Source organism: Astyanax mexicanus, chromosome 8 (assembly GCF_023375975.1).
Source record: "Astyanax mexicanus isolate ESR-SI-001 chromosome 8, AstMex3_surface, whole genome shotgun sequence".
NCBI classification, from domain to species: Eukaryota; Metazoa; Chordata; class Actinopteri; order Characiformes; family Acestrorhamphidae; genus Astyanax; species Astyanax mexicanus.
The window spans coordinates 44,273,478-44,286,338 of NC_064415.1; the positions used below are offsets into that span (position 1 = coordinate 44,273,478).

The 12,861-nt window shown below is 39.0% G+C and overlaps 1 protein-coding gene across 1 annotated transcript; it reads left to right on the forward strand.

The window, feature by feature from the left end:
* The first annotated feature begins 918 nt into the window (after positions 1-918).
* gadd45bb (growth arrest and DNA-damage-inducible, beta b) lies at positions 919-3,827 on the forward strand. The gene is made up of 4 exons (XM_007234374.4): positions 919-1,013; positions 1,965-2,066; positions 2,244-2,445; positions 3,306-3,827. The coding sequence occupies exons 1-4, from the start codon at positions 973-975 to the stop codon at positions 3,408-3,410; spliced, it is 450 nt and encodes a 149-aa protein (XP_007234436.1). The 5' UTR covers positions 919-972; the 3' UTR covers positions 3,411-3,827.
* The last annotated feature ends 9,034 nt before the right edge of the window (positions 3,828-12,861 follow it).

The window sequence follows — 12,861 nt, forward strand, 5'->3', positions numbered from 1 at the left end:
GTGGAAAGACCATCATCAGCACCAGTCCTCATCTTTAGCATCATCAATAGAATTAATCAACCTGTATTTTGATACCTAAAGGATGAGCAATTACAATTGTATGGAATTAAAAAATAAAAATAAAAAACAGTATTTAACCAACCTTAAAATACAGATAAAAATAAAATGTTAGTAAACATAAAAAAGTAAAACCAATGATTTAAATAAAGATTTCATTAACAAGAAATTAAGATAGACGTAAATTTAATGTAAAATCGAATAGTCTAAGGAAAAAAGAGACACAAACAATTTAAAATAAAAAAATATATAAAAAAAAATACAATAACCTTATAAAAAATTAATATGAATAACAATAACAATACTGTTACAAACAAATGGTTTAAAACAAGAAATGAAAAGTAAATAAAATAATAAAAAAAACAAGATGAAAAAAAGAACTAAAACATGAACTATAATTAAGATTCAGTAAACTGTCCGGAATTGGTTAGAAAATAAAGTTTAGTTATTTAGTTTTAGTGATTCCTGTAGTGAATTCCATTGCACTGTAGCTAAAAGCAGACTTTCCCATGAGCATCATTATCATCATCCTGTTCATCATTATCAATTATTAAACAACACGAGCTAACAGACCAGAGTGTGAGTGTGTGGAGTGTGTCTTCCTCTACAGAAAAGGTGTAGTGTCCTGCTTTTCACACGTGAAATAATCAATCAGTGATCAGCTTTGTGTGATTAGATCACCCCCCCACACACACACACTCACACTCACAGATGGCAGTGGGAGGTGTGTAGCTCCACCTACAGCCTCTAATATAAATGCAGAAGTCTGGATGGGAGAAACACACACAGCCCTGAGGAGCTCAGCAGAGTGGACTACAGCAGATTAACTCTTCTGGACTGTTCTGTTCTGGACCGAAATAGACTGTTCTGTTTGCTGACCTGGATTTACAATTTCTGGACTTCACAGTAACGAAGATGACTCTGGAAGAACTGGTGGACTGCAGCTCTAACACTGAGTGAGTACAGACAAGAGTGTGTGGTATATAAAACATAAAATACATCTGAGATATATATATGTATAGATATAGATATATGAGATATATTCTCTTCTACCTTAAAGTATGCAATAGTCACAATAGTTAATTAGCTGCAAGCAAGTCAGTATGGTAAGTTATCTAGCTAGCTAGCTAGCCACAAGCTAATAATTCAAGGTAAGGCATGTGCCTGAATCATAAAAACTAAAACATTAACTCTTGTTACCATTAGAAAAAATTGTTTCAGTTCATGTTGTTCTGACCAAAACCTGTAGAACTGAAATAACACTGTCCTAACGAGCTTATGAACTGCAGGAACCTCTGAGGAGGACTTAAGGGATAGCTACGACTAGCAGTAACCTGCTAACTGACTAACCGCAACCTAAGCCACTAGCCATTAGATATAGGCTAACCCGTTAGCCACAAGCTAACCTACTAGCTACAAGAAATCACAGTAACTACAAACGTACATGTCACATACAGTGAAACTGGTGGGTTTATATAGCGTTGTTGTGATCGATCATTCAATTATTCTCAGGTTAGCCCACCAACCGCAAGCATTGAGCTAACTCACTAGCCAAAAGCTACAAGCTAATCCACTAGCAGTTTTTGTACATGGGACACCTTAGAGTGAAGAGTGGAAAAGACCAGCTGTGTGTGTGTGTGTGTGTGTGTGTGTGTGTGTGTGTGTGCAGAGTAATACACTATATGACAACTATTAGCCCATGCCTGGCATTAGGTCATGTCCAGAGCTTCCTATTCTCTACAGTAAACAGTACTTCTCTACAGGGGACTAGACATGCTGTGTGTGTGTGAATTCATTGATTAGCAGACATGTCCACAAACACACAGACAAATAGTGAAACAAATAGTGGAACTTCTTGTATGTGTTAATATAGTGATATCTTACAGTTTTCTGTGTGTGTGTTACAGTGTGGAGAGTGTGTCTGAGGCTCTGGAGGAGTTGCTGGTGGCGGCACGAGAGCAGGACTGCCTCACCATGGGAGTGTATGAGAGCGCCAAACTCATGAATGCGTAAGTTTTTAATTCCAAACAACACACACACACACACACACACACACACACACACACACACACACACACACACACACAAAAACACACACACATATCATCATCAGCATCATCATCAAATATTGCACAGAGTATATATAGAGACTGACTGTCTCTCTGTCTATTTCTCTCTCTGTGCAGAGACCCAGACAGTGTGGTGCTGTGTGTGTTGGCATGTGATGAAGAGGATGGGTGTGATGTAGCCATGCAGATCCACTTCACCCTGATCCGGGCGTTCTGCTGTGAGGCCAGAGTGGACCTGCTCAGAGTGTCTGGCATGAGAAGACTACGGAACGTTCTGGGAGAACCCGGAGAGAGGGACCTGCACTGCATCCTGGTTACGGTAAGCATCATGGTCATATACATAAACATAAAGGTGATAAATTGTTGTCCAGATAATAAAAATCCACTTCAGATTTTTTTTGCAGTTGGAAAAACTCCAGGAGATCTGCCACATTTGATAAACATATAAGATATAGAAGCACAGTAGCCAAGTATACACATTGGCCACTTCTTTAACACCACCTCCTGGTTGCTAGATTATTTTCCATTTCATCAGCTTCACCGACCATATAGGTGCGCTTTATAGTTATTTTTTACAGACTGTAGTCCATCTTTATCTCTGAATACTTTATTCTCCTCCTTTATTTTTATTCTTCAATGGTAAGGACCACCACAGAACAGATATTATTTGGGTGGTGGGTCATTCTCAGCAAGGTAGTAAAACTGAAATGCTGTTTTTGTGTTAGTGTGTATAAATGGTACAGGTGAATGAGACACAGCAGTGCTGCTGGAGTTTTTAAACACTCTAATCACTCACTCTTTACTTTCACTCTATGAGACACTCATACGTACAGAGGTGGGTCCATTTTGTAAAGTCAGAGACGAAAGCTCATTTGTTGCTGCATAGTTAATGTTGGTCATCCTCTAGTCACAAGACACTTCACACAGGTTCTCCTGGTCCTGACCAGGATGAATAAAACCTAACAATGTATGCAGAGAAACAGAAGAACTACAGTCTGTAATTATAGAACTATAAAGTGTACCTACATGTTCAGTGGATCTGATCACAAGAAAAATGAGTGTAGAAACAAAAAGGTGGTGCTGAAACAAAGTACAGTTATCAGCAGGAATGTAATGTATCGATGGCTGATCTTGTGTGTGACCCTGACTCTGTGTGTGTGTGTGTGTCTGTGTGTACAGAGCCCGCAGGCCGAGCACATGGAACTGGGAGCAGTTGGTAGGTTCTGCGAAGAGAGTCGCACAAAGAACCAGTGGCTTCCCTGTGTCACCCTGACTGATCGCTGACTGGACCAGATGCTGGAGAGAGAGAGAGAATGAGAGAGATGAACACACACCAAAGACTGGGATTGTTCTGTGATTATGAAGGACATTGCTGTGCATGTTAGCACAACACTCCAGACTTCTGGACCCCTAGCATAATATATGAGGGATATGGGGGTGAACAACACTCCAGACACTCCAGTTGGTGGCCTTGGAAAGGTTTCGGAGTGATGGAGGTAGACGAGCTGTCCCCTACATCAAGAGAGCAAGTGGGGGTGAACTGGACCCTCAGGCTGATACACTTGGTAGTGCACCGAAAGGGGCTGGTCAGTTCTGAACTTTGAGTGACAGCAAGGTGGAAACTCTAATTTATTTGCTTATTTATAATCTGATGCAGATTTTATTCTTAATATGAAAATAAATTTATAAATACTGATTTAGTGTACTGTTGTTTTTCCAAACGCTCAATGTACTACTCAGCATCCACTAAAAATGATTCAGTATTCACTGAAAATTGTTATTCATTATGATTTATTCTTTGTGTATTAGTGTTTGGGAAATGGAGAGGAATATCGCTAGAGATGTTTAGGATCACCGAACAAATCAAACAAAAAAGCAGATACAGCTTGCAAGCTAATGCTAGCCAGTTAGCATAACAAGCTAATACACTGAAGTAATGATAGCTCAGAAAAGTTCCTCTTGGATAATTTGAATAATGTAATGCTTTGGCTTGTGTCTTGTGCAAAAAGCTTTTTAGAAATATCTATTTGAATACTTACATTCTGAGTATTTAGGACCATATAGTAGGGGTGTCACGATTTCGATATTTTATCAAAATTATGTCATGGTCTCGAGCCTCGAAATCAAAAAGATGATCAACGATCCCTCCCTCTAAGCTACACAAGCACGCGTGCGTGCTATGCAAATGGCACAGCACACTGTAGCCGACGCCGCGGACATTGTTACTGCTCAAAGAGCAGCTCTTCCTCCAGAGAATGTGAATATTCTCATCTTCAAGAAAAACTTGAAAATGTAAAAATAACAGTTGGTTGTCTAGCCTCAAATAAGTTAATAGTTTTGGTCCCTTAAGGAGCATCTTTCTCTCAGATAAAGTTAATAATATATCTTTATTAAAGAAAAAAACTTGTCATTCTCAGGGACCGAGTCTTATTTTTCATGTTTAACTGTTATAGTAGGATAGAGTTCAGTTTGTTAAGGCTCTAATTGTTCTATTATTTTGTACATGACTGTTCCTGTATTTTTTTTATTATTTATTTTATGTTGCATATTGTGTTTTAATAGTGCACACTGCTGCAACCAAAAAAAGCCACTAGATGCTATTACATATATATCTTAAATTAAATAATCATTAAATAATATAAATCTGACCATTAGTGCCTAATGTGGTGTATTACAGGTCACTTGTATCACTTTGCATCACTTATATCAAGCCCACCTTTTGAAATAAGATATTGTACATTTGATGAATCAAACCATTGACTGACCATAGATCTAAAACTGGCATAGGCCTCTCTGCTGTAAAAAAAAAGAAAATCGAATCGAATCGTGATCCTAAAATTGGAAATAAAATTGAATCAAGAATTTTGAGAATCGTGACACCCCTACCATATATAGTGTTTATGGAACTATTTATATGAATATTGATTTTTGTAAAGGATCCATGCTAAAGTTGTTGCCGTATATCTTTTTAAGGTCTACTGTCAAAAGTTTTAGCTGTTTTTTTCTGCTAATGAAGTCTAATTTCTTTATATATTGTGTAAATTTTTGGGACAAAGTAAACCCAGCAGTAATCAGAGGCTTAATTTAAAGCATTAGTGTTTTATATTATATGTACATCTAACAGTAAAGCAAGTCACAAACCTTTATTAAAGCCCAGTCATGCAAAAAAAGAAATAATAATAAAAATACTGTGATATGCCGTGAAACTGTCAGAATTTTGAAAAATACAGTGATATATATTAGTTTACATTTGTCTACTAAACATTATTCAGTATCCACTAAAACATTTTCAATTATTCAATGTCTACCATGAATTATTTAATTTCTACTATGTCTACTTTGAATGACGTGTCTACTTTGAATTATTCGGTTTCTACTATGACTGATTGACTAGTATACTGTTTACTGTATATAATGATTCAGTATCCACTATAAGTGATTCAGTATCAAATACAGCTTATTCAGTGTATGGTTTAGTATCCACAATGAATTATTCAGTATCCACTTTGAGTTAGAGTCTGCTGTGCTGTAGCTGTGTTTCTCTGCTGTGCTGTAGCTGTGTTTGTCTGCTGAGCAGCTGCATCACTGCCTGGTTTGGGACCTGCACCGTCTCTGACCGCAAGACCCTCCAGCGTATTGTGAGGACAGCTGAGAGGATCATCGGCGTCTCTCTCCCCTCCATCACGGACATTTACACCACCCGCAGCATCCGCAAAGCAACCAGCATTGTGAATGACCCCACCCATCCCTCACACGAACTGTTCTCCCTCCTGCCTTCGGGAAGAAGGTACCGCAGCATCCGGTCCAGCACGACCAGATTCTGCAACAGCTTCTACCCCCAAGCCATCAGACTCCTCAACTGCAGAGACTGAACTGATGGTTTTTCTGTACATGCACACACACTCTTACCCCACTTACCTCAGAAAATGGAAAGCACTAAAAACCCTACTACCTCACTGGACTCTATTGCACACTGTGTAATAGAGTAATTACTACCTCACCTGGTCTTTTTTGCACACTGCATAATTTGCACACTGTCTTGTTATTTATTATTCTTTGTCTGTATTGTGTTGTATTGTCTGTCTGCACTTTTGTACTGTTGCACTTATTGTTCTGTCTACGCTGTGTTTATGTGCACCATGGTCCCTGGTGGAACGTTGTTTCGTTTCACTGTGTACTCTGTATATAGCTGAAATGACAATAAAAACCACTTTGACTTGACTTTGACTGTGCTGTAGCTGTATTAGTCTGCTATGCTGTAGCTGTTTTAGTCTGCTGTGCTGTAGCTGTATTAGTCTGCTATGCTGTAGCTGTGTTAGTCTGCTATGCTGTAGCTGTATTATTCTGTTAGGATGTAGCTGTTAGTCTTCTGTGCTGTAGCTGTGTTTGTCTGCTGTACTGTAACTGTGTTAGTCTGCTCAGCTGTAACTTTATTAGTCTCTTTTAGTCTGTTTTGCTGTAGCTGTATTAGTCTGCTGTGCTGTAGCTGTGTTAGTCTGCTATGCTGTAGTTGTATTATTCTGTTAGGATGTAGCTCAGTCGTCTGTGCTGTAGCTGTATTATTCTGTTATGTAGCTGTTAGTCTTCTGTGCTGTAGCTGTGTTTGTCTGCTGTACTGTAACTGTGTTAGTCTGCTCAGCTGTAACTTTATTAGTCTGTTTTAGTCTGTTTTGCTGTAGCTGTGTTAGTCTGCTGTGCTGTAGCTGTGTTAGTCTGCTGTGCTGTAGCTGTATTACTCTGCTGTGCTGTAGCTGTATTAGTCTGTTGTGCAGTAACTACGTTAGTCTGCTGAGCAGGTACTGTTTTAGTCTGTTGTGCTGTAGTCGTATTAGTCTGCTGTACTGTAGCCATGTTAGCCTCCTGTGCTGTAGCCTTGTTAGTCTGCTGTGCTGTAGCTGTATTATTCTGTTAGGATGTAGCTGTTAGTCTTCTGTGCTGTAGCTGTCTTAGTCTGCTGTGCTGTAACTGTGTTAGTCTGCTCAGCTGTAACTTTATTAGTCTGTTTTAGTCTGTTGTGCTGTAGCTGTGTTAGTCTGCTGTGCTGTAGCTGTGTTAGTCTGCTGTGCTGTAGCTGTATTACTCTGCTGTGCTGTAGCTGTATTAGTCTGTTGTGCAGTAACTACGTTAGTCTGCTGAGCAGGTACTGTTTTAGTCTGTTGTGCTGTAGTCGTATTAGTCTGCTGTACTGTAGCCATGTTAGCCTCCTGTGCTGTAGCCTTGTTAGTCTGCTGTGCTGTAGCTGTATTATTCTGTTAGGATGTAGCTGTTAGTCTTCTGTGCTGTAGCTGTCTTAGTCTGCTGTGCTGTAACTATGTTAGTCTGCTCAGCTGTAGCTGTATTAGTCTGTTATGCTGTAGCTGTTAGTCTGCTGTGATGTAGGTTTCTTGCCTGATTTGCTGTAGCTGTGTTAGTTTGCCCAACTGTAGCTGTATTGATTTGTTATGCTGTAGCTGTGTTAGTTTGCTGTGCTCTAAGGTTATAGCCTGTTGTACTGTAGTTGTATTAGTCTGCTCAGCTATAACTTTATTAGTATTATTAGTCTGTAGCTGTTTTAGTCTGTTGTGCTGTAGGTGTGTTAGTCTGCTGTGGTCTAGCTGTGTTAATCTTCTGTGCTGTAGCTGTGCTAGTCTGCTTAGCTGTAACCTTATTAGTTGTGATGTAACTGTGTCTGCTGTGGTGTAGTTGTGCTAGCCTGCTGTGCTGTAGGTTTATAGCCTGTTGTACTGTAGCTGTGTTATTCTTCTGTACTGTAACTGTGTTAGTCTGCTCAGCTGTAACTGTATTAGCCTGTTAAACTGTAACTGTTTTAGTCTGCTGTGCTGTAGCTATGTTAGTCTGCTCAGCTGTAGCTGTATTAATCTTCTGTGCTGTAGTTGTGTCAGTCGGCTGTGCTGTAGTTGCGATAGCCTGCTCAGCTATAGCTGTGTTAGACTTTTATGCTGTAGCTGTTGGTCTGCTGTGCTGTAGCTGTATTAGTCTGTTATGCTGTAGATGTTAGTCTGCTGTGCTGTGGCTGCTAGTCTAGTGTAGCTGTGTTAGTTCTCTGTACTGTAACTGTGTTAGTCTGCTCAGCTATAGTTTAGTTGCCTATATGGTATAGTTGCCATTATGCTGTAGCTGATTGTCTGCTGTGCTGTAGCTTTGTTAGTGTGCTGTTTAGCAGCTGTTAGTCTGTTGTGCTGTAGATGTTCTAGCCTATTGTGATGTAGTACTGTAGCTGTGTTAGCCTGCTGTGCTGTAGCTGTGTTAGTCTGCTATACTGTAACTGTGTTAGTCTGCTATACTGTAACTGTGTTAGTCTGCTCAGCTGTAGCTGTATTAGTATGTTATGTTGTAGCTGTGTTAGTCTGCTGTGCTGTAGGTTTATAGCCTGCTGTTCTGAAGCAGTCTTAGTCTGCTGTGGTGTAGCTGTATTAATCTGTTATTATATAGCTGTGTTAGTCTGCTATGCTGAAGGGTTTAAGCCTGCTGTGCTGTAGCTGTGTTAGTCTGCTCAGCTGTAGCTGTGTTAGTCTGTTATGCTGTAGCTGTGTTAGTCTGCTGTGCTGTAGGTTTATAGCCTGCTTTGCTGTAGCTGTGTTAATCTGCTCATCTGTAGCCGATTAATCAAATCTGTTATGCTTAATCTGTTATGCTGTAGCTGTGTTAGTCTGCTGTGCTGTAGGTTTATAGCCTGCTCATCTGTAGCCGATTAATCTATTATGCTGTACCTGTGTTAGTCTGCTTTTCTACATCTGTTCTAGTCTGCTGTGGTGTAGCTGTGCTAGTCTGTTGCGCTGTAGCTGTGATTATTTCTATTGCGAATACATTAAAATGATGCTGCCGCAGACGATTTATTTTCATCTATAACTTCAAGGTATTTTAAACACAGATGCTAGTGTAATAATTACCATTGTGTGGTGTGATGTCAGTCCGGAGGGAGAAAGCAGGAAAACACCAACAGATGGAGTTTGGTTTCCAGGGCTACAGGATCTGGCCCTTCTCACTGCTCTAATATTAGACCTACAGGAGCTATTTCTGCACTGTTTATAATAGAGCTAAAAACACACCATCACTCTGCGTGTACACACACACACACACACACACACACTCTGCACTTTCCACTTCCGTCTACTGTGGCCTAAAAAAACTGTTGGTTTATCTTATAGCAGTATAGCTGCTATAGTGACTTAGAAAAGTATTTACACCCAGTATTTTTCCCTTTACAACCACAAACTAAAAATGTAATTGATAGACCAATACAAAGTAGCCCATAATTGTGAAAAGGAATGAAAACAATACATAGTTTTTAAAATGTTTATGAAATAAAATCTGAAAAGTGTGATTCAGAATATTCAGCATCATGAAGACCAAGAAACTCCCCAGACAGGTCGGAGATAAAGCTGTCGAGAAGTTTAAAGCAGAGTTTGGTTATAAGATTCCATGGAGCACTGTTCAGATATAGAACATGTATTCTACAACTGCAAACCTACCACCCAAGCTGACAGATTGAGCAAAGACAGCACTGGTCAGAAAATCAGCCAAGAGGCCCATGGTCACTCTGAAGGAGCTGCAGAAATCCACAACTTAAGGGGGAGAATCTCTTCACAGGAGAACTATAAGTCATGCACTCCACAAATCTCACCTTTATTCACGTTTGGCACACGCCATGTAGGAACACACTAAACGTGAAAGAAGGTGCTGTGTGAACATAAACACAGGGCAATCCTGGAGATTTGAGACTACAGTGGAATGGTTTAGATCAAATAATATTTGTTTGTTAGAATGGCCCAGTCAAAATCCTGACTTAAATCCCATTGAGCCTCTGGGGCAAAACATAAATGTAACTGCAATGAAGCTGAAGCTCTACTGAGTATTGATATTGGGGCTGAATACCTTTGCATGTCACAACTTTTAGATTTTTATTTGATAAAAATGTTGAAAACCATGTTTAAGTTTCCTTCCACTTTACAATTACGTGCTACTTTGTGTTGGTCTATCACTTCAAATCTCAAAAAAAAAAAATACAATTAAGTTTATGGTTGTCAGACGACAAACTGTGAACAATTTCAAAGGGTATGAATACTTTTGCAAGCCAATAGTGGTGGGCCTTGATGTAACTGTTATACCATACATTTTGCTCCTTTGTGCTCATTATGATGAGCCCTGTGACTCAAGTGAGTGTCTCACAACAGGAAAGAAACTGTAAGAAACCGTATTTAAAGAAAAAAGTGAGTGAAAGGAAGGCATTCTGTAAAAGGAGTAGAGTGGAATGAAAAACAAGCTTTTAATCAAAAATGGGCTTACATATTTATACAGGACATTCTTTTTTAGCAGGTCTCCTATGCTATAAGACTGTGGCCATTATTATATGTCAAACACCACTACACAGTCCTAATAATGTCTTTTTATCTTGTGGTGAAGCCTATATCTCATGAAGTCTTCTGCAAACAGTAGATTGAGATTACTTCACTCCTGCCCTGTGAAGGATGATGCTAAATTAACTAACAGTTGTTGGGGTTTTCTTTACAGAACTCACAATTATTCTGTCAACAACTGCAGTTGTTTTCCTTGGTTTACCTGTCCAACATCTGTTACATAGTACACCAGTGATGACTTTCTTCTTCAGGACATTCTATTCGGTTGTACTGGCTATGAACAATATTTCATTGATTGATTTTCCATCTTTTGTCAGCTTAAAAATTGCTTGATTTTCACGCATAGACAGATCTCTGGAATTCATGTTTGTTACTTCTCTGACTAAAAATGCACAGTCTGCACAAAAAGAACCCAAATATAAAAATTACATTAAGACATTTAGCACTTTTTATTGTTTAAACAATCAGTGTATCAGGACACACCTGGGCAATAAAACACACCTGACAGTCACACAGTACCAACACTTTTGCTCACAAGTAGAGCTGCAAGTAATAATTATTTTGGTAGTCGACTAGTTTGATGATTATTTTTCCGATTAGTCAGTGTTTAAATCTGCCATGTTTAAAATGATAGAAAGAGCTGATCATAAGATTTAAAAGCTGCTATCTTCTGAACTGTTTATCAAACTTAGATGTACATACCTGGAGATAAAAGCTTAAGTGTTGATATTTTATTTACTATTCATCTTTTAATGTCAAAACCCAAATGTTTTTAGTCTACAGCAGAAATAATCAGATTGGCCAAGTGTTTAAATACTTTGGAGGGGACTGTAAGACAAGATATTAAACGTTTTAATTGAAACTTTTTTAACATGCATTTAAAAAAATTCTGATTTAAACTTAAAAAATTGATTTGAAATGGAAATTAATATTATTAATATTTACGATAAGTACATGAGTACTTTAGAATTCATCCATTTAAGTGTGAAAAATAAATGTTGAAATGTACAGATTTATAAATTTAAATATTGATAAAACTACTCAGCACATTGTACAGGACATGGCACTGAATCATGAAGTAAGTTAGCTATTATGATATTCTGGACTTTGGCATGAGGATATTTTCTCTTGGACGTTATTAAAATGTCAATGAAATACCTCTGTGTTTTGGGAACATGAGAAAATGCCCAAAAGCATGTTCTGCTGGAACCAGTTGCACCATTTTAGAACATAAAGGCAGTTTGAGCTCTGCTGAGCAGCAGATAGCTCCATGCTAGTCTCTGAGCTGCAGTTCGCCTTGTAGCTCCAATGTTAAGGCTAAAGAATTGAACTTCAGACTCTGAGCGTGTGGGATTAGATTTATCGGTTTATTAACTGCAGAATGAAGGCTCCCACGGACGGCTGCAAAGTGTGTCCTCAGACGGCGGGACTGCACTGGGGGACTTCGCTAAACCTACACAAGCTCAGACGGCTGGCTGACTCAACACACACACTCACACACCCACACATATCCACACGTGTAGGCCACTGGGCCATTGGTGCTGGGGATGATTACTGTGTTGTACACACGCACAGAGCTTTCATTCGCTAATCTATCAGCAGCACACTTATGCTAACCACAAACCTCTGGTTGTTGAGCTGTGTTGACTTGCAGGCGGTAATTAGCTTGCACCTTGGCTCACCTGAACACACACAAACACTGTCTAAACACACACTGCTGTCACTAAATCTGTGTTAATACTGAGTACTGAGGTCTTAAAGGGCCCTTATTCGTCTTTTAAAATTGCTGCAGGGTAGTGTGATGGTTAATTCGCTATATTTATTAAAATAGTCTGTTTTTCTTACATTCTTACACACTCACTCAGGCATCTGTTAGATATAAATAAACTTGCTTGCTACTACAGCCTAACATATTCAAGATTATTATGGAGATTAACTACCACAAACTAACTTCATAAAACTTTAGCACTAGTTAAGGCTAATGAAGCCATCAAGTAACAAAAGCTTATTTTGGTGCTAGCTATATGACATAACACATTTGACTCGGCAAAGCTCAAGTGAACTTCCAATAGTAACTGTCCATTCCACCTTAAATGGTGCAGCAGTTACATTCAATACGCACAAGTAATTGCTGAACCATTAAACATAGATCCATTGTGGGGGTGCTCACAGGTAAAAATGCCCTGATCTGAAGTTAGCTGTTCACACAATCTTTTTTTAATATGTCCTATATCTGACATCTATCTGAATAGTTCTTGCTTTGTAGGTGTCCCACATGCGCCAGAGAGCAGAGAAGTTTCACTCCTCGTGGTCATTTTCCGCTATACTCTTGACCTTCAATTCTAATCAGGCCGTTCAGACAGTCTTACTGCCACCGG

Bases quoted from the DNA above. Each gene is read 5' to 3' on its own strand.
- gadd45bb (XM_007234374.4), top strand. From the start codon at position 973: ATGACTCTGGAAGAACTGGTGGACTGCAGCTCTAACACTGA. The intron at 1,014-1,964 runs GTGAGTACAGAC...TGTGTGTTACAG, and splicing joins GACTGCAGCTCTAACACTGA to TGTGGAGAGTGTGTCTGAGG. The intron at 2,446-3,305 runs GTAAGCATCATG...CTGTGTGTACAG, and splicing joins TGCACTGCATCCTGGTTACG to AGCCCGCAGGCCGAGCACAT.